Source organism: Eretmochelys imbricata, chromosome 7 (genome assembly GCF_965152235.1).
Source record: "Eretmochelys imbricata isolate rEreImb1 chromosome 7, rEreImb1.hap1, whole genome shotgun sequence".
NCBI classification, from domain to species: Eukaryota; Metazoa; Chordata; order Testudines; family Cheloniidae; genus Eretmochelys; species Eretmochelys imbricata.
Window position 1 is genome coordinate 46,608,822 of NC_135578.1, and position 20,982 is coordinate 46,629,803.

At 53.2% G+C, this 20,982-nt stretch overlaps 1 protein-coding gene across 3 annotated transcripts; it reads right to left on the reverse strand.

The window, feature by feature from the left end:
* Positions 1 to 451: 451 nt before the first annotated feature.
* RRP9 (ribosomal RNA processing 9, U3 small nucleolar RNA binding protein) lies at positions 452 to 20,875 on the reverse strand. Of its 3 annotated transcripts, XM_077822687.1 has the most exons (16): positions 20,747 to 20,875; positions 19,909 to 19,991; positions 18,842 to 18,960; positions 15,062 to 15,129; positions 13,956 to 13,997; positions 13,135 to 13,261; positions 12,180 to 12,304; positions 11,346 to 11,438; positions 10,930 to 11,030; positions 10,198 to 10,332; positions 9,349 to 9,411; positions 9,116 to 9,261; positions 8,064 to 8,143; positions 7,623 to 7,696; positions 6,854 to 7,000; positions 452 to 532 (listed from the first exon to the last, which is right to left on the reverse strand). In XM_077822687.1, exons 1-15 carry the CDS (start codon positions 20,831 to 20,833, stop codon positions 6,898 to 6,900), a joined length of 1,446 nt encoding a protein of 481 aa, XP_077678813.1. In that variant the 5' UTR covers positions 20,834 to 20,875; the 3' UTR covers positions 452 to 532; positions 6,854 to 6,897. The 3 variants fall into 3 exon arrangements, with proteins under 3 accessions (XP_077678813.1, XP_077678812.1, XP_077678814.1); XM_077822686.1 differs by lacking the exon at positions 452 to 532 and having other exon boundaries at positions 6,802 to 7,000; XM_077822688.1 differs by lacking the exons at positions 452 to 532; positions 11,346 to 11,438 and having other exon boundaries at positions 6,802 to 7,000.
* Between the last annotated feature and the right edge of the window lie 107 nt (positions 20,876 to 20,982).

Below are 20,982 nucleotides of genomic sequence, written 5' to 3' on the forward strand. Positions count from 1 at the left end.
CCCACTGCATTAGGCTGCCCAAGGGGCCATTCCCCCAGAATGCCCGCATGCCCTTCATGAGTGGCAGGATGGGGAGGGGTCGGTCTGATTCCATGGAGGGCCAGGGTGCCTCAGACCACTCCCATTCCTGACCCCGCCGGGAGCAGCCTGACCATGACATCGCCCAGCAACCAAAGTTGCCCGAGTGCTGGTGCAGCAGCAAAAGCAGCAATAAACCATCTGGCTCTGTGCTTCACAGCTGCCAAACGCTCCGGCGGCAAAGCTGCTCCCCTGCTTTGCTGCAGTTTTCTTGGCACCTTCATCCACCGAGAGCCAGCAGGTGAGTGCGAAAGGTACCACTCTTGTCCAGAGCTGCTCGGAGCTTTTCAAACAGCGTCATTTTGCTCCCAAAATTGCCTGTTTTCGCTGTGATGCATAAATCGGCCCAAGAGACGTTTTTTTTTTAACGATGCTTTTTCCCCCCCAAAATTCAAAATATCAGGTCTCAATATTCTTGTCATTGCTGGAGGACAACTAGTGACATTGCCAGAGCCTGGAAGAGGGGAAAGCAGGTTCAGTGAGGGTCTTTAAAACCCTTGTTATATTTATTGTAAGTCCCCACTTAATTCTAACCCCTGACAGACCCTTGGGAGAAAAACACTCTTTGTGAAAGGCTCAGCATGCCCCAGCCTTTCAACTGAGGGCTGAGAAAGCTGCCATTCAGGTTCTCCATTCCTCCAAGGAGTTCTCCAGCAAAAACAGGGACATCATCATAATCCTGATTACTCATCATCAATATCCCACTCATACCTGTCGGAAGACAGGATACTGGGCTAGATGGACTACTGGTCTGACCCAGTGTGGCCGTTCTTATATAGCTATTCTTGAGATTTGTAAGTGGAAAAAACAAGCAGAGACAAATCCTTACAGGTCTTCTTTATGTGTCATAAAGAATCAAAACCAAAACATTAGAGCCCGTCGCCGATACAGAATTTGTATCCACATCTGATCCATGATCCACAAAAATGGTTTGCAGGTATCCATGGATATGCAGGACTCTACAAAAAATCCCCCAGTTTTAATCTTTAAAGGAATACACTAAAGTACATTTCACACTGAATTATGTTACCCATTATGGTTACAAGTGACTCCTAGGATCAGCGTAAAGAATCAAAAATTGGTGTCTGTTTTTTTCAGTATGTTTCCTTTTTACATTTGACAGCACTTTGTGTAGAGTTCCCCTCCTTCCCCACCCCATATGTATCGTTATTTTCCTGTTGTTTGTGTGGGTCTTTCTCACAGCCCCAGGGAGACATTTAGAAGGAGGAAAATGGGATTTCAAAAGTCCCCAACCTTTGTGGTAGGGACACAGGTAAATTACTTGTAACTATTTTTGTTACTCAGTTAGATTTCAAGTTGATGAGGTCCCTGGCATGATGAGGTGAGCACCTGCCCTCTTGCCCATTGGCTTGGATGGCTGAAATAGGACATGCAAGGCAGTGCTCAGAGGAGAGAGACAGGATGAAGTTATTGGCACAACAATTTGGATCCTTACTGAGAATTTGCTAGTGGTTAATTTCACAGCAATGGATCTTCTGCCTTTCAAATGCATTCAGATGCTGAGCTGCTCTTCCTGTGTCTCAAATGACATCATTAGCCAGCACTTCCTGTTAGGAATTATCAGTATCAAAGCCCTGGCAGGCTGGGTAGTGCTAAAGAGCTCACACCAGTATTTTTCAGCTAACTGATGGAAAAATCCGTGTTTACTGTAGAACTATAGAAGTATTTAAACCAGGTGAGTTATTAGTTATTTAAGCAAACGTGCTGCTGATCTCTCTTAAGAGTTTTCTGTGGGTCTCACCTTTTTCACAGTAGCCCCATGACGTTGGTGCTAAGCGCTAGAATTCCAGTGTTCGTCGCTGTGCCCAGCCCTCAGCCGTGACACTGTGCCAATGTCCTGTCCTTCTGCCAATGCCCCTTCCCACCATACCATCCACTGCTCCAGCAGGACGCCTCTTAGCACCACGACAGGCACTAGCAATTAGCCTCCTGCTCCACTGCTTCTAGTCACTAATCTCCCCCCACCGGGAGACAGCTGCGCATTCCTGCCTTCTCCCACTGTACCCGTAGCCACTGGCACTAGATGCAAGGGAGATCCTGAAAACCAAATGACAGGCTGGGCTGGGCAATATAACTCTGTATCTCGTGGTGTTTTTTTAATTTTTATAAACTATTTATTGGAAGGAGCCTTTTGGCTGGAGAGAAAACTATAATAATTAGCCGGCTGCTAATGAAAATGTACGTGTTCTTTGGCCCTTGACTAGGATTATTATCATTGTGACACATGTATTACAAGCCAAGCGAGTTTTTAAGCGTAGACCTTTTTGTGACCAAGTTTGTGGGTTTTGTAATTTATGTAAATAAAGTGCTTTTTTTTTTAACGGACGCCCGTAGGTGCCATGTGGGCCTCTCCCTGGAGTAGAAAGCAAGAGCTGGATGTCTGTGTCTTCTTGGCAGAACTGCATGGCTCCAGGGCCTGATTATGGAGTGGCGAGGTTCTGTGAGTCAGGCAATGTGGGGTCAGTGCCCTGATGTGCCCCAGCCTGCGTGACACACCTTGGGCGAGTCAAGTTATCGCTTTGTGTCTCAGTTCCTCGGGCACGGGGGGACCTGACACCCTTTGCCCTGTGGACGCTTCAGAGTATGGGCTGCCCAACAGGGCTCCCGGCCCAGCTGCCACCTCTCAGTGTCACTATGAACAACAATGCAAAGTGTTGCAGCACCAGGTCAGGTCAATCCTCTAGGCACTGAGGTGCCAGAAAGGGCAGGTCATGGGAGCCAGGCAGGAAGCCCTAGGCCTTCACTTTAAAAATCAAGGCAGCACCAAGCTTTTTCCTGGGGGTGAGAAAACAACTCAGTTGCTAAAGCAGAAAAGCAACGGTGGCCCACTGAATAGCTCTGGGCACTGGTTCTTGGGAGACCTGGGTTCTAGTCCCGGCTCTGTCCCTGGCCTGCTGGCTGGTCTTGGACCTCAGTTTCCCCAGCTGTGAAATGAAGATAATGCTACTGAGCTGCGTAAAGGGCAAGGCAGTAGTATTCAGCAGCAGGGCAGGGGCTAATTATGAACTCTTCCCCTCACCTGCCCACACACACTTCCCTCCGCCAGAGCAGGGGGGGGAGGAGGCTAGGAAAGGGGATGGCAGCATACTAGGCATTTGGGCAGCTCACTTGCCAGTAGCAAGGGCCAGCTGTGCTTGTGGGAGCTTCAGCCCTCTAGGAGGCCAGGACTGATCCAGAACTGCCCTCCTGCATAGCCAGCTGCATGGGAGACACACACACACACCCCAGTTTCCATGAGCCATGGGCTAGACTCATGCAAAGCCAGCGACTTGCACTATGACCCCCTTCATGCTGACCAGCCCAATGCCTTAGCCAAGTATTACAGCCTGGCTGGCCCTTTAAGGGGAGGGCCTAGCAACCCTCCTGAGCTGGCAAATTAATTATAATTTGCGACAGAGGCTGTCAAAGGGTCAGGCAAGAGAGAGACTCCCTCCAGAGCAAGCCAGCCAGCCCTCTGAGAGGAGGGACGTCCTCCCTCGGCTGGGGGAAGGCAGGCTCAAGTGGGCTCGAGGGCTGGAGCTAGGCCCTGAAAAGAGGGTGCGGAGCGCCAGGGGCTCCTGTTGCAGCAGCAGCAGAGTGAGGAGCTGGGAGAAGTCTGCAAGCCCGAGGTGAGGCTGTATTTACAGACCACTAGGCAAGCCCCTGGGGCTGTTTCCCGTAGGAAGGGGCTCAGGGAAGCAGCAGCATGGCTAAAAGGAACAGCACTCGCTCTTAACACAGGGACCCTGGGCAGCACCCGAGCAGAGGGTGGGGTGAGGTTCCTGGGCCAGCCACCAGGAGGAGGTGTAACTGCCTCAGCACCAGCCTGGCAGAGATCAGGGAGGGAGGTGGTTGAGGGGCAGGAGTGCATGCTGGGATGTCTGGACTGTCAGCTGTACTTCTGTCACCCTATCTGGGTGTTAGATTTCAGAGTAACAGCCGTGTTAGTCTGTATTCGCAAAAAGAAAAGGAGTCCTTGTGGCACCTTAGAGACTAACCAATTTATTTGAGCATGAGCTTTCGTGAGCTACAGCTCACTTCATCAGGTCTGATGAAGTGAGCTGTAGCTCACGAAAGCTCATGCTCAAATAAATTGGTTAGTCTCTAAGGTGCCACAAGGACTCCTTTTCTATCTGGGTGTTGGCACAGATGGGCTGGGGTGGGGGGCTGCAGTAACAGAATCAGGCCATCCCAAGGCCACCGTACTGCTCAACAGAGGGCACTGGGGCAGAGCCCCAGCCTGGCACCAGGAGGTGCTAGTGATGATTCCCACTGCTTCCACCAGGGCTCTGCTTACCCCTAGCAGAGGGGCACCTGTGCACTTCCAGGCTGGAGGCCAAAGCCCTCGTCCCACCAAGTTTGATTTCACTCTCTTTAAAGGCAGCTTTCAGGTCCCAGCTTGCAACCCGCAGCTGTGAGATGCAACACCACCCCCCTCCCCCCCACTGCCCTGCCAGCAGAGGCAGGCTGCTAAGCCCATGCTCCTGCTAAAAGCAGTGACTTTTCCAAGCCAACCCCAGGGGAGGCAAGAGCTAGCTTGCTCCCCTGCTGGGGACGGAGGGAGAGGGGGAGAGGAGGTGGAAGCCACCCACAGTGCATCTGTCAGCAGCCCCTTCCTCCCCTTCACCAGGGCCCTGGCTCATGGCTGTAAGCCTGGATGCAGGGAGCCCTTTCAGGGCTGCACTGAGTCCTCACAGCAGAGGCTGCAGCTATAGCTCAAGGACATCATTTCCCCTCTCCCTCCTTAGTTTTCCCTTCCCTAAAAGGATGCTAATATTTGCTTGTGGCCTACAGCTGCAAGGATGGAGCGAACTGAGCTACTGAACACTTGTGGGTGTTCCCTGAGGGCTGGCACTCCACAGCGGGCCCTGGACATCTGCCTGTTAAAACTGGAGACAGCTAACTTTCTCTAATGAGCTTTCCTTGCTGCCCCACTATGCAAGGCACACAGCTGTCTTTCACATGTACAGCAGCCAGGGGCTGTGAGTAGCAGAGACAGCACAGTGGGACAGGGCTAGCTCCCCTGGCCACTTGAAGCCAGTGTTTGGCTAAGGCAGGTAAGACCTCAGGCCAAGGCTGTGTCTGACCTGCGGCAGGGCAAACACTAGGTCCTCAGTTAGTCTCTGCCAACCCAGACGTTGTGCTCAGTGACCCTCTAGCCCAGACTCCGAGGAGGGATACCAGGGTTTGTTTTACTCTTATCACTGGTGTTCATTCCCCCAGGTGCAGTATGCAGGGAGGCCCAGCCCAGGTACAGTACCACTCCAGGCAGAGCCAGTGCAGCTGGGCAGACACAGCTGTTGTAAGAGCTGACGCACAGGAACAGAGCTGGCATAGGCGGCTGAGCTGAACTTATGCCTGAAGATCCAGGAGCAGAACTATTACAATAAAAAACCCCCAACCCTAAGCTAGCGCAGCCATCAGCTCTCAGATAATGAGAATAGCAGCCGAGAGCCCATGTAAGTAGCATGCAGGTAGTCAGTCACAGCTTTTAGGCAGTAGCCTGCAAGGCTTTAAGGACCAGCTCTGTTTAAAAGAGCAACACAGCTGTGATCAAAACCTTAACTACAGGAGGTGGTTTTTAATGGTCCAGCTTTTCTAGCTTAGCACTAAACAGTCTAACCCCCACTGCAAGCTCCAGTTTGATCAAATGCAGAGTTTAGAGCTGCTCTTCTTGGAGACAGATCCCAGGTGGAAACAGACATGAAAGCACTTAATTCAGTCTCCGAGGCTGCGGCTGCAGTTAGCCCAGATGCATTTCAAAATGCCTCAAGTTTTGAGACAAAATGAGTGACACTTGAACTTTAGTACATGAGCAGCCATGAACAGTAGCTTCCAAATCTCCCTTGATGGCACCTACAACAGAGATCTACATCATCAGTCCAAAACTCTGCAGCACAGAGACCAAGGGAGAGCAAAAGAAAAACAAATCCACCCCCAGATTGATCAGAATGAGCTAGGGCTCATGCAGAGATTGCATGCTATGTTTCTGGAGTAGATGCATTTGAGGCCTGTCTCCTTGTTTGACTAAAGCCAGTAGAGTCTCTCCAGATCTGATGCACAACCCGGGCCCCCCTGCAGAACTGAGGTCTGGATTCTTGTGGTGGAATCTACAGGGCTTTGATTATTCCGGACTTTCGGTGTGGGCAGTGCACACACACAACCTGAGCAAGAACTTAGCCTGGGGGCTGGCAAACATCCCTGAGGCTAAGCAGGAAAGGGAAGAGAGAATCCTGGGCCCTGCCACAAGCTCCAACATCTGGTAGAGAAAGAATGCTTCATGGGATCTCGGCAGGCAGAGACAGGGCTGCCCCTTCCAAGGTGCCCTTGAAGGTCATGGGCCATTTGAGTGAGTGGCTCTGGCCTGTTCTTGAGAAGGGAGAGAGACAGACTGGGGCTGCCATGGCTTAGTCTGCATGTCCATTTCCCCCCCAACCCATCCCCTCCCCCGCAAAAGCCAGGTCTCAGCTGCTCACACCTTTGGGACAGGTTCTGCCGCTGGCCTTTTGGGGGCAGGAGTAAGTTTGTCCCGAAGATCCTCCCCCCTGCCACGCAGCTCTGAGTGTGGAGTGAGGGGGCCTGGGCTTTTCTTCATTTCATAGGCGGCCCCTCCCTTTCCTCTGGTGCCCAGCCTGCAACTGGCCCCAGAGAGGACGTCCTCGCCTCTGCTTTCACTCTTGACAAAACATCCAAGCCGTAGCCAGGCCAATGCAGACAGCAGGGTTTTACGCAGGGGGGTTGCTTTTAATGGGAAGTTTTAACTCGAGAGTCTCACCAAGCTCTAGCAGAGCCACGACCGCACGCAAGAGGGGAGCAGGGCTAGGAGCCATCAGCTGGCTGCGCGCGGCCAGCCGCCGACCTCTGCAGCGGGACGACGCAGATGCTGTTCTTGGCTTCTCTGATTCGCCACCAGCGGCCCAACCTGAACACGAGAGAGAGGCTGAGGTTTCGGTTCCCCCACGCCCCAGCAAGAAAGCTGGAGGGAGGCTGAATGAGCCGCCTGATGCCAAGTCGAGCTCCCTCCTCCGAGGGTGCTGGTGCAGGTACTCGGTGCTCCATGCCGCTCTAGCGCCTCCTAGGGGCTCTTGGAGTGTTTTGCAGAGATCCAGTCTCCCAGCACCAGGGATGCACCCTCTCTGGCCTACAGGAGGGGAAAGTTTGTCTCCATTTCCCCCAGGAGAAAGCGAGTCACGGGTAAGGCTGTCCTGGAGCAATGGCAGCAGGAGTTTCATACCAGTGCCAGCCAGGCTTTTAGGAAGGTTAGTGCCATTTTCTGCCCTCCCCTCCTAGACAGCCCACTCCTCACATGCTTCACCCCAAAAGCTGCCCCTCCCCGGCATTTAATAGACCCTTCATCCCAGCTGAAGACAGAGTCTAATGCCAAATGTTGGATTTTTCCCAAGCCCCCAGCACAGGCTCCACCCCATCACCAGCTTTTCCAGACTGATGACCCTAACGGCTGGGAGAGGTCTGGCCGGGGCTGGGGCTTGGGCCAGAGCCCCTGGACACCACACATAGCCTTTAGCTAGCAGCGAGGCCGGTACCTGTGTTCCTGTCCGATCCCAACGACCAGGAAATCCCCGGCATTCGAGAACTTCAAGCTGTTGACAAAGCCGATCTGAGAGAGGGAGAGAGGAAAAGGCATAAGGGCAGTACTGCAGGCTGGAGAGCTATTAGCCTGCGGGGACACTCGAGTGCAGGGCTCCCATTAGGGCAATGCAACTTTGATCAGGCCGAGAAGGGATTTAATCTCTCAGCAATTCACTGGCTTCACACACCAGATGGGAGGGAGCCCCTCTGGGTTTATTCCGGACTCCAGCCAAACCTGCACCCCTCACCCCAGCCTGCACAGCGGGCTTGTTTGGGGAAGGGGAACCCAGCTGGAAGAGAAGAGGGAAATTCCCATCTCTGCTCAGCCCCAAGCGTTTGCTCCCGTGTGCCTTGCCTGCCGAGAGGGAGCCTTCCCGCCCGCGCCCCTTCCTTACCAGGGGGATATCGAAGAGCGGCTCCAGCCTTCGGAATCCCTCGCCGCACTTCCACAGCCGCACACTGGCACTGTGCGAGCCTGCGGTCACAGAGCAGAATGTGAGGGCCTCGGGCAGTCAGGCCCCGCACCTCCCCCGGGCCACGCTCGGCGCCGATGCAAGCTAGCATGGTCTCCCTCAGACCACGGCCCTGCTGGCATCCACAACTGGCGCCCCACACAGCCCCGCTCCCCCTCCCTCCACCCCACCAACCCAAAGCAAAGCACAGGAAGTTGAAGCTGCTGGCTGGGCAACTGGAGCAGCAAGCTGGCCTATTCCAGGGGAAACCACCATCCTGCCTGGGGTTAGGCGGCGGTGGATCCTCACTCTGGAGGAGTGAGTCAGGACCAGAGAGGAGAGTGACGCAGCAATCTCCTGCTAGTGACACACGGGACAGCCTGGCCACAAGGCTGTGGCTCTCTGGAGAGGCCCAGCCAATGTCCCCACAACCCCAGGCACAGTTACCTCTTGCTCCGAGCTTGCCAGTCACTTACTGTACGTGACATGGATCCAAGTTCAAACCAAGCCCCACCTCCTCCTCCCAGCCTGCCCCAAACCGCTCCCTTCCCATCGAAGCAGAACTTCCCCACTCCTCAGCTAGTTTCTAAGCCAGGATGGCAAACCTGAGAGTGCTGGGGTAGGAGTTGTAGGAGTGGCAGGGCCTGGGCTAGCTGAGGGCAACATAGGGCCAGTTGTGGGTGAATTCCCCGGGGTTCCAGGAAAGCAGAGCCAGGTTTCCAGAAGAAGAGGGAAGTTAGGAGCCTGAGGAATGACCCATTCATGGCGCTTTCTGTCTGGGCCCCTCAGAGCACTGCAAACAGTAACCCAGCCCCATCCGCGAGACAGGCATTGTCCCAGCTGTACAGAGTTCTGGCCCAAGCTGCAGAGAGGATAAGAGCTGGGGAGGAAGCCAAGATCGCCCAGCTGCTGGGGCCCTGAAACGGACTGCATCCTTCCTCCCCGCCCCAGTCCCAAAGCAACAGCAAAAGCGAGGGTCTCACAGCGCGAGGCACCTGTGGCTACAACGTCACTGTTCAGCAGGGTGGCCACCGAGGAGATCCAGTATGGCTGCTCCAGGCCCTGGGTGCCGTGGTTACCATGCGCTTGCCTCACCGTTGTGAGCGGCTTCTTCTTCGAAAGACCCCAAAGGGCGACCGACCTATTGTGAGAGACGTGGAGCGGATGAGGCTACGCACCAGAGCCCAGGCCTGCAGCACCCCCAGCACGTCTCCTGTGGGTTACTCACCCATCGTCCGCGCCGGACACCATGTGCTCCTCGTTGATCAGCTGGATGCAGTCGATGGAGCCCCTAAGATGGGTAGAGGGAAGGAGGAGAGCGAGTTGTGCCTGTGGGTCCCCTGGGAAGTTACCCTGCAGGGTGCCAGAGCCCCAGAGGCAAGGGTAGCCCCAGAACTTGAGCTGAGCGCAGACCGGACTTCCAACACCACCTCTCAAAGGAGACGGCTGGCGGTGCTCAGCATGCTTCAGAACAGGCCTCCCTGGCAGCCCCTCACTGCAACAGGCAGCCCTCTCTAGAAGGGGAGTATTCCCTAGGTTACCTCCCAGGAGGGCACATTTCCCCTTCTTACTGCTCCCCGACTGGGATCTGGCATGAACACTCTGGACGAGGCCTCCTGCCGGCTGAGCTGCTTGCCCTGCGGCTCAGCCTGGCTGGCCTAGTTCCACGCCGCACCACTGTGATATGGGAGCTTGGTTGGAGCTGCTTCCAGGAGCTGCTGCAGGGAGGAGCGGTCCCATGCACCATACAGTGCTGTGGATGGCCGACAGCCAGCGTTCCCCACCCAGCACGTCTGCATCGCTCCTGCAGGCACTAGGCAAGGTAGCATGCGCCACCATCAGCTCAATGGATGTGGCCAATAACCACGCAAGAGGCAGGTGCTGGGAGGCCTCTGACAAGACACTGGGCTGCAGAGCCGAGGTAGAACAGACCAGGGCTTGCAGTGCAGTTGCTGGCAGCCACCGGATGGGTATTACGCTTTGGCAGAAGAGCTGCCATGGAAGGTGAAGCGGGTTAAGCAGAGCAGATGCCCTGCAGCCCTCACCACCCTCTGCAGGGGCTGCTGCCCACACCTACTGGTGCCCGTAGAACACAAGCTGAGACTCCTCAGGGATCTTCCAGACCCGGACGGTGCCGTCTCGCCCGCCTGACGTGACACAGCACTCCCGGCTCAGGCTGTCCAGCCCCGTGATCGCATCTTGGTGCCCAAACCTGGAGTCGGGGGCAAACAGGGCAGAGGATGAGTCCCAATCTCAGTAACCCAGGGGGCCCAGCCTGGCACCTTCTACCTCCCTTCCCACCCAGGCTCTGCATTCTCAGCTGCGAGGGTCACCACCTCCCATCACTGCACAGCCGACGCCGATCACTGGTTCTCCTGGATGGGGGCTTGTGGCCACAGAATACTTGGCCTCTCACCAGACACAGCTGGTAGAAGACGTGGGGACATCTCTCTCAGGTAACCACGCTCAGCAAGAATGACTCAGGCCCACAGGAGATTTCTGAGCTGTGGCCACATCACAGCTACTGATGCAATAGGAGGTTCCAGATCAGGTGAGCCTGACCACGATTGCCACCAAACTGAACAGGCTGCTTGGTAGGGCAGGGTAGGCTTGAGCAGAGACCATAGGACAGCTTGGGGGCCAAATGCATTGCTGGGCCAAGCCTGCTGGAGCCCCCTGCCCAGGAATCCCCGTCTTCCATCTCCAGGGTCACCCCAAAAGCCACATAACCCTCCCAGCTCAGCCGCCCATGCACCCCCTCAGTTTTCCTAGCTCTCCTGCCCCACGGCAAGGAGAAGTGGGTCCTCACAGCGTTTCCACGTAGGCGTTCTCTGCCACGTTCCAGACTTTGACGGAGCGATCGTGTGAGGCACTGTACAGCTGGTGAGTGCCCTTCTGGAACGACAGGCCCTGCATGGGGGGGAGAGGCGGGTGCTAAATACAGAAGAGTGGCTTTAATGCAGATCCAGAACTGCATTTGCCAAGGTGGCTACCCTAGGGAAAGGCTGTCCTGGAAGCAGCCAAATTTCCCACCCTTCCCGAGCTCAGCACCTCCGAGGAAAGGCACTTGGCAAAGGGGGGAGAAGATTCCCATGGAGAAAGGGCTTCCTGACTTTTAGGCAGAGCCTCCATATGTTTCCCAAGTCAGCATGGAAGGGTTGGGCGCTCAAAGCCGCCTAGTTGTGTCTGAGCTACTTCCCCCCTGCCTCCCCAAATGCCACTCACCGTCACAGCGTCTCGATGGCCAGTGAATTTATACAGGTGCTTGCACGTGACAGCCTCCCAGATCATGATCAGTTTGTTCCTGTCTCCCGTGGCCTGGCAGGGAGACAGCGGACACACTCACCAGCAGCCCCTAACTAGCTTTCCTGGGTCTGCGTCATCACAGCGGGCTGTGTGCCTGTGCTATTATGTTCTGCTGCCATTTCAGAGGCCCAGAGAGAGACTCGGAGGCAAAGCTGGCCAGCAGGAGAGGTCTCAGCCAGATGGGAGGTGGGATTTCCCGCTAGCCACCCCTTGGTTTTGTTCCCAGCTCACGGTCTTCCCCTGGAGAGCATACAGAGCAAACCTCCCCTCGGGACGGTCCCATCAGCACCACAGCCAATGCTGGAGCCCAAGGCTGGTGGGATCCAGCCGGGCAGAGAGGCAGCGGTGATAAGGTGCGTGCCGCTGGTGTCTGGCGAATGGGCCCGACCGTGGCACAGCAGCCACCAGCATTTCGCCACCGGGGTGGAGATGGACCCTGCTTCTATCAGGGCGAGCTCCCACAACAAGGTCTCACCATACAAGCCGTGTACCATGCACTCACAGCTTATGTGCTGTTTGCAGCTTCTGTATCCTCGCTGGAGGGAGGCACCCACCCAGCGCCTGGGGGGGCCGGGACGGAGAACGGGCAGCGGGGCGGGGAATCAAAGGGGGTTCAGCATTTGCAATGAAGCAGAAAACTGACAGCGAGCAAGAATTCACTGACAAGAGGCTCCTCTCACCACATGGCTCGAGAACAAGGGTGAGCCAGCCAGCCAGCCGGGGAGAGGGTAGGGCCTGGCCACTCCTCCTTACCAGGTATTTGCCATCCGACGAGATGGCCATGGAAAGAATGTGCGCTGTGTGGCCGATGTGCTGGGCCTCTGTCCCCTTCTTCCCTCCAGGGATCACGTGCAACTTCTTCCCGCTCTCCACATCCCCTGCAGCAGACTGCATCAGTCACCTCCTGCCTGATTCTGCAGGGCTGCCTCGGCCAGCGTGTCCTCTTGGCAAGCCAAGGGCCACGAGACAGGGCCAGCGCCTCCCCAGAGGGTTAGGAAGTAGAGCGCGCAAGGCACACCTGACGGTCCCAGCTCACCCATCTCATTCCATTAATGAGGACTCCTTGGTAATGAGGCAGGAGATTCCAACTATCCCCAGCTGTTCAGAGCAAGGTGCGGGAGGATCACAACTAACAGTACAGGGGAGTTCCTGCACCAGCTCCAAAGCAAACTTCCAGAGGGCAGAGCTGACGCTGTACCGAACACTGCCTTCTATCCCACTGTGAATGCTAACGACAGACTCATTTTTTCAGGACGGCCAACTCAGTTTGGGCCTCTAAGGTCTAAGCACCCACTTCTCTCCCCCACTTCCCACTCCAAAAGGCGGCAGGAGCTGGGTGTGCAGTGCACTTCTGAAAAAAAGAGGGGTGTAGGTGTTTGGAGCTCAGCGCTCAAGAACTATGGGGGAACCCCCCCCCCAAATTAGTGGGCACTTCTGAAGATTTAGATCCCTGCTTGCAGGCTCAGTGCTACTCCAGCACTAAACTCTAGCTTGTAACAAAGCAAGAGACCTCCCTTCAGAGGAGGAGGCTACAAGCAAAGCTAGAAATTGACAAGCTCAGACAGCCTGCCCTGCATAGCTATGACGTGCGAACATGGCATCTGCCGGGAGATGGAGCACAGCCAGGTTATGGGAGACAAGGTCTTTGGAAATTCTGGAACCTGCAAGCCATTGGACTAAGAGGGGAGGTGGCCTAGGGAAAACTCACATTTGATGATGGAGCAGTCTTTGGCAGCTGAGAAGATGCACTTGTCATCTGGAGAGATGACCAGGCAGGTGATGGGCAGCTGGTGACCTCGCAGCACTCGGATGGCTGCTGTATCTGGAGGCTGCAACTGTTCACACACACAGCACCTCATTAACAAAGTGCTCCGGCACCACAGAACGTGTGTGGGTTGCGAGCTATTTTATCCCCGGGATAGGACACATGTGGACTTCAGTGGGAGTGCAGCACCAGGAAGATCTAGCTGTCAGCACCCAACTTTAGAAGGCCAAGATTTTCAAATATTTAAGGTACTATATACCCCCCACCCACCCATTACCAATAACGGAGCACTACCAACACCCCTGTGCTAGGACAATGCTATTATCCCCATTTTACAGATAGGAAACCAAGACACAGACATGCCCCATGACTTGCCCAAGGTCACCCAAGAAGTCTGTGGCAGGGCTTGGAATTGAACCCAGGTCTCCCGCCATTCAGTCCGGTGCTCTACCCATTAGGCCACACTCCCACAGAGCAAACCTGGATCCACAAGAGTCCCAGGTTCATCCAGGGCCGCCTTGCCATAACATGCAAATGCTGTTATTTTCAACTGAGCTAGGAGCAAGCTCGTCCGAAGCTCCGGCATTGTGAGAACAGTTGGTCTGATAGCCAGGAGATTGAGCCAGTCCAGAAAGGGATCACATGACAATGAGACACCCCCTGCTCTCCCCATGCCTCCAAGGGAGAATGAGCTGCCAGCGACCTCTTCCTGCCCCTACCCAACTCTGACGCAGAGCAATTCACGCAAAGCTTTGCAAACTTACATCTTTGGCGATCAGTCGCTGCAGTTTTCCCTTCTGTTCAAGCTGTTGAAAGTACAAGGCAGTTAGACATGAGCAGCAAAGGCCTAGACACTCAGTCCCTGCATAGTGGAGGCTATTCTGCCCTTATAAGAAGTGGAATGAGGACAATTTAGATACCGAAGTTGTTAAGTTGCACAGTCAACTGCTTGACCATGCTTTGGTTCGGCCTGAAATGCATTCCAGAAAACCAAATAATCTGTGTCATTATCGTTGCTAAAAGCCAATAAAAAGCATAGGACAGGAAGAACAGTATCATATTGAACCTGGCTCTGGGAAGCTCTCATGAAGTGTTAAATTCACCTAAAGCCATCTTTTTATATCCTACCCATTTACAAGAAGTGCTGTGTACATCACCTGAAACTGGATTGAACCAATCAGCTTTCTATGTTATTTTTCTGGTACTATGCTGTACCTCCTTTACCTCTTTTGTTCTGAGAGCATGCACTCCAAGTACTAGGCCTCTGAACGCACCTCTGCTGTTTGCAAGAGGGTAGAACATGGTCTTGGCTTTTTCCTTTGGGACTTTCTAGTAGTAGCCTGAGAGTTTTACTCCCTACCTCTTGCTGTGGTAAAACACTCCTGTGTCCTGATCCTGACCGTTTTCCTATCTTCCTAAGCAAAAGTTTACTTCTATGAAAGCAAAGTTTTATGGGATGCTTGACGAGGGTGGACAGAATTGTGGAGAGAGTAGAATACATTCAAATGAACAGTACTTCCCAATACTTATTAACACTAAGCTAATACATGTGTTGTTAGGCAACCTAGGTGAGGGGCACCTTAAGAATACTGATGGTTTAAACATGAATATGCAAAGAGGCCCATGGGTGTGTTTACCTCTTGGCTTAGCAGAGGCCAGGGTTCCCATGCATGGAGTTGCTGAGATTGTAGCCATGAGACAGGTCCTCAAAGGCAGGCCGAAAGTGGGGGGGAGGAGGGGAAAGAGAATCCCAAGGGCTCCAGGAGCATCAGGAGGGAAGAAGCAGGCGCGATTCAAAAGAGAAGACGTCAGCAAGCAAGCAAGGAGCCCCTGAATCCACCGACTCCTCTCCCCCAAGCAGCCTACTCACCACATCTTCCTTCAGTCGGCCAGCAACCAAGTCCTTTTCCAAGGCCGCCTCTTCTGCCTTTTCCTCCTCTGCCCAAGAGACAAGCACAGACAGCATATTGGGAATGGAGCTCGCCATGCACAGCAAGAAGGCTGGTGACATATGACTGAAGCAATGAACATTCCTGCATTAGCAGAGCTTCCTCTCTGAGAGGAGCAAGCAGCAGACGGCCCTCCAAGAACTACACATCCCAACGTTAGCACAGGCTTTTAACTATGCAAATAAGTGGGGAGCTGGTCCTTAGTGACTGCCTGGTCAGCCCTGCTGCTCCAGACTTAGATCCCAGATCATCAGGCCCAGTCTCATTTACAGTAGTTTCCTGGCCAACAGCAGACCATGCATCCCCCATATCAACATGTGGAAACTTAAGCACTCTAGCCCTTGCATTACCACTTTAAGGCAGAGTTTATCCCTGTGCCCATGCTATAAGCAGTTCCTGAGCATACTTCAGGGCTTTATCTGGCTGCATAAAGGTTTTATATCCTTTTCTGGGGATTATTTTTAAAACGGCTGGACAGGTGGTGCTGCAGGTGTGACTGACACACCTGAAGCTTCCTCACTGGGTCATTCTAGTCTATAGAGGTTCTTATGACAAGTGTGGCATTGTAGGAGCCAAGCTTATATAGTCTATGCATCCTTTAGCACTGCACAGAAATTTTTGGGAAAACATGATGTGCTTGCTGTTAAGTGCAATGGAATCTTAAAGCTGCTAGCGTCTCGGGATATTCCTGCCATTGCAAAGGCCTATTTTGGGTCAGTTCCCTGCTGGGTTAGGTGGTGATTTTGTCAACAAAACGGGTGACGGAGCCAGGGCTTAGTGTGAATGCAGCTGAAAGCTAGGACTGCATCATGCCCATGGCTCCTGTATTGTCCCCACTTTAACAAGCATTGAAACGGATGTGCGGAGAAGGGACAGCCTTGCCCAACATCTCACAGTAAGTTGGCAGCAGATCCAAGGTCAGAATCCACGCCTCTTGATCTAACTGCTACACTCCCTCTGAAGCATTCCCCAGAATAAGCTACAGTAGTAACAGTGCCCTCTTGTTATAGTAGTCACAGTTAGACTTGTTTTCCTAGCATGTTAAGTACAAGCCATCTAGATTTACCCTTAACCTGGTTTAAAAAAAAAAAAAAAGTCTTTTACTGCCATTACATGCAAAGGATAAAGTTACAGGGGGCTGACAAATTCAGACTGGAGATATGCTGTACATTTTTCACAGTGAGGGTAATTAACCATTGAACAGTTTTACCAAGTGTGCCAGTGACGGAAAATCCACCACAAATCCTATATAAGGGGAATATAAAGCGTATTTGAAAAGATCCACCCTTGTTCAAACAGGAATTATTTCAGGGCAGTTCTCTGACCTGTGTTATACAGGAGCTCAGAGTACATGATCACAGTGGTCCCTTTCTGGCCTTGGAATCTATGAATAGCAACACAGTCTCACTAGCAGATCTTACTAGTCTTTTAAACCTGGTACGCACCTAGTTTAGATCCTTTAATGTCACCCTATTTGTGCTTCCCCAATGAGACGTTGAAGGATGAGGAGTACTTTTTGCACCTTAGAGGCTAACAAATTTATTAGAGCATAAGCTTTTGTGAGCTACAGCTCACTTCATCGGGCATCTGATGAAGTGAGCTGTAGCTCACAAAAGCTTATGCTCTAATAAACGTGTTAGCCTCTAAGGTGCCACAAGTACTCCTTTTCTTTTTACGGATACAGACTAACACGGCTGCTACTCTGAAACCTGTAGAAAGGTGACAAGATCTTGGATGCAGACTGATGATTTGGAGCTGCTTTGTAACTTAGAAGTTCTGCATGTTGGCCTGGTTATTGGGGTGCTTACTGTATGACCAGCCACTTAGATCAACAGGGCAGTCTGGAAAACCAGCTGCGGAAGAAGAGCTAAGCCAGCACTCCGCAAACACCAGAGAGTTGTTAAGGACAATGCCAGGCCTTTGTGCTTTGATGATTCTGGCTCTGTCTCCTGCTGAGCCTACAGGACTGTTGACCAGAAGGGTCAGAGCCCAGGAGCAGAGTAAAAAAGCTGCCAGAGGGTTAAAAAGGAACCCTCTCTCAAGGGAGGGGGGAAAAGAACTGAGACAGACACCCGGTAGGTTGTCTGAAGAGGTCAGGCCTGCCTAGGCTAACAGCAGGGGATTGTAAGCCTTTAGGTAAGGCAGATGTGTCTAGACTGTTCTGTTATATAATGCTCTCTCTCCAATGTTTTGTTCCTACTGCAGCATAGAAATTGTGGTTTTAAGAGCCTATTTTGGCACTATACACATCTGTGAGGGTCACTGTGGCAAGGAAAGGCCAGCTAACCAGCTGAAGATGAAGCCCAGCTAATGGTGCTATAAAAGAAGGGAAGTCCAGCGCAGAAGGGGGCTGGAGGGAGAAACTTTGCAGTTGCTCTGTGGGACTAGAGCCTGGGGAGACTAGGAAGTGGTCCAGGAATCCTCTCAAGGAGAGAAATCTGGCAGGAGACCCAGGAGAGGGGTTGCTGGAAGTTTCCACTCTCTGGGAGAGGAACCACAGAGGAGCCTGCAGAAAGGAACTTATGTCCTGGAAATGTTCCTGGAGGGCAAGGGCAGGGGGGAGAAGGGAACCCTTAAAGCAGGCCAGGGAGAATAGAGACTCTAGGAAAGAAGCCCTGAGGGTCAGTGGCCTGGGAGGAGCCAGACCATCAGGGAGAAAGCCTGGGGAGGCAGCCTTCTATAAGAGAGGAAAGGCCCTGTCGAGCCTGGGATGGGGGAAAAGCCTGCAGAGGATCAACCCTGGGAAGTGTGGAAGAGTTCTGGTACCTGTGATACTGTTACCCCAAAATGCATGGGACTAAAGCATGACCTGACCAGAGGGCCATGTCATGAGAAGAGACCACTGCAGGGCTGGACCAGCTGTCAGCAGGGGGCGGAAGATGAGGAGAAAGCTGCTATGCCACACCAACCTGCAAGGGGGAACTCCAGCGGTAAGTCACCTATCTTACGTTACCGCTGATCAGAATCCTAAAGGGAAGAACCACAGGTGCCAAACTCAATCACACCTGCAGGATAACCGGGCTTGATACACAGGATATGGTAACCCAGTCTAAGAGTGGGAGAACTGCAGAATCCTGTCCCAAGTTAGGCAAGGCCTGACACCTCAGGTGATGCGCTCAGAGACCAGCAGCTTATTCTGCAACTATGGCAGACTTTATCCAAGAAAGATAGTATTTTACATAGCAGATGACTTACAACGAGCTTCAGGACACAACAATGCAGATGATGAAGAAAGCATTTCAGAGCTTTTCTTTCAAGTTACTTGGAACACAACCAACACTTCAACTGTTACATGTCAAGACAAACTGCAGATTTGATTTGTATAGTGACTGGGACACCTATGCTGAATTGCCACATTTAGGAAAGTAAGCAAGCAGGCAAGAAGTATGAGACTCTGCATTTTTGTCACTTAAATTTATACTTCTCTATATACTAGTAAATGCATTAAATTATTTAGATTGTCCCCAAGGAGGTTAGACTGCCTCTTCTTTGGGGTCTGTACTTAATAATAAATTTCATCAAGCGAAAGCAGTCCAGTCATTACAGCACTGAAGCCTGAGTAGCAGGGAAGAGGCTCAACTCCTGTGTGCAAATCAGTAAGGAAGAGCAGCGGGGCTGAGGTACAGCTCCTAGTGCCCTCGCTCCGCAATAGCATCCCCTGCACTACCCAGCCACATGCACCCAGTCTGTTGAATACTCACCCTGCTGTCGAAGCTGCTCCAGGTAAAGTTTGGCTAATCTCAGCTTCTTTTCCTGTGCGGTCTCTTCAATCTCCTCTTCTGCCTCATTGTCCTTCTTCCGCTTCCCACCAAATGTAGGGCTACAGGGGAAGAGAGGGTGTGTGTGTGTGTGTGTTCCTCCAGCCATAACACCCTTCACTTTATAGCCCATTTGTAATCTAATATCCAGTCAAGAAAATCTGCTTTTGGACTGAAGTCTGTGTACAGAGAGACAGTCATGCACAGCCATTTAAGTACATAAACAGGCTCCACTCAACTTTTTTATTTAGAAGTGTATAAAGGGGCAAGTTCTTTGTAATTAACTAAGAAATAACATTAAGTGGAGAGGGTCCCCACCACCTAGTATAGGCCCCACATTTCTGAAACAGTGGCCGCCACCACCACTTTAAGTGAGAGGGACTGTGAAAGTCTGGCTTGGAATAAAGTGCATCATGCAACTGTAACTAACTATAGTTCTGCAAGATGCCATCCAAATGAACAGGATGGAACAGCCTGCATAGAACCATGGAGAGATTCTAGTCTATGTAGATACTTACACCATGCTCATCACTGTAGTATCTGAGTGCTTTCCAGCTGAGCAAAGTGAGTAACATCTTCATATGCTTGTTCTCTCCTCCCTTCCTAAAGGGAGAAGTGTGTGCAGTGGAGTGGTCTGGGAATTTATTTATTTTTTTTAATACACACTGCAGTGATGGTCCTTAATTCCTGGGGGAGTTCATTCCAGACTCTGGGACTAGCCCCTGAAACCATTGTCTCCTGATTGTGGGAAGTTGCAAAGCAATCTCAGGAAAAGCATAAAAAAGAAGAGCTGTGAGTGTCCCACCTTGTTTCTCCCCCACTGAACCCCAGGAGGAAAGATTTCGCTCTCTCCCTCTGTATTTCTATGGCCCTCACCTCTACAGTGTCTGGACATCTTGGAGTGGGAGGAGGGGTGGGCACAGGTAGGGATGTCTCCTGGGTTCTGCTCTGCAGGGTGGCTATCTGAGGGACCCTTTGGGGCAACACCCACAGGGGAGCTAGTGTATTACCTCTCCGTATCAGAGTCGCTGGAGATCTCCTCATTCAGCTTCAAGCCAGCTTTCTGCCAGGATTTCTCCTCTGCATCACGGACCTCAAGAACAAAACCCTCTTTCAGCATATCCTGGCTATAGCAACAAGGCTGAGGGGGAGGGGGACACCAGCCCACGGCATCTCCCCTCTCATAACTTGGAGGGAGGGGAGCAATGGGCAGGGAAAGCCCACTCCTTGCAACCACCCTAGGATCCCCACAATGTCCCATCACCTCCAGCCCATAATAAGCAGAGGAAAATTGATACACAACTACCTTAGCTAGCCTAGGGAATCTTTCCTTCCTCTCCCATTCCCCCCAGCCTCTTTGCCCCCCCACCCACCTCCATTCCCCTAGCATCCTTCACCCCCTAGCCTTCCACCCCATTTCCCCTACCCAACCCCTCCAGCCCTCGATCCCCGCACCCAGCCCCCTGGTCCTCCACTTCCCCCAGCCAGCCCCATTCCCCCTACACAGCTCCCTAGTCCCCCGCTTCCCCCAGCCAGCCTCCTCCCCCATTCTCCCTACCCAGCTCCTCTGTTCCCCACTTTCCCTAGCCTGCCCCATCCAGCCTACCCCATTCCCCCTACCTAGCCCCTCTGTTCCCCACTTTCCCCAGCCTGCCCCATCCAGCCTGCCCCATTCCCCCTACCCAGCCCCTCCATTCCCCTAGTCCCCGATTTCCCCCAGGTAGCCCCCTCCCCCATTCCCACCAGCCTGCCCCCCATCCCCCGAGTCCCCAGCCTGCCCCCCCATCCTCCGAGTTCCCCATCAGCTCCTTAGTCCGACCCCCGTCATCCCCGGGACCTCGCCCCCACCTTGCGCCGCCTGTACCCGGCTCCCCCCGCCGCGGCCGCTCGCTGCTGCTGCTGCTGCTGCTTTTTCTTCGCTCCCGACGCCGCCATGCTTCTGCCTTTGGCGCAACCCCCTGCTCAGCGCTAGCTGCACATGGCGCTCTGGTTCCACCCCTGCATCCCTCCCATTGGGCAGAGCCACTCCGGCCCCGCCCTCAGCTCCTCTCCATTGGTTGGAATTACTCCCAGGTCCGTCCCTC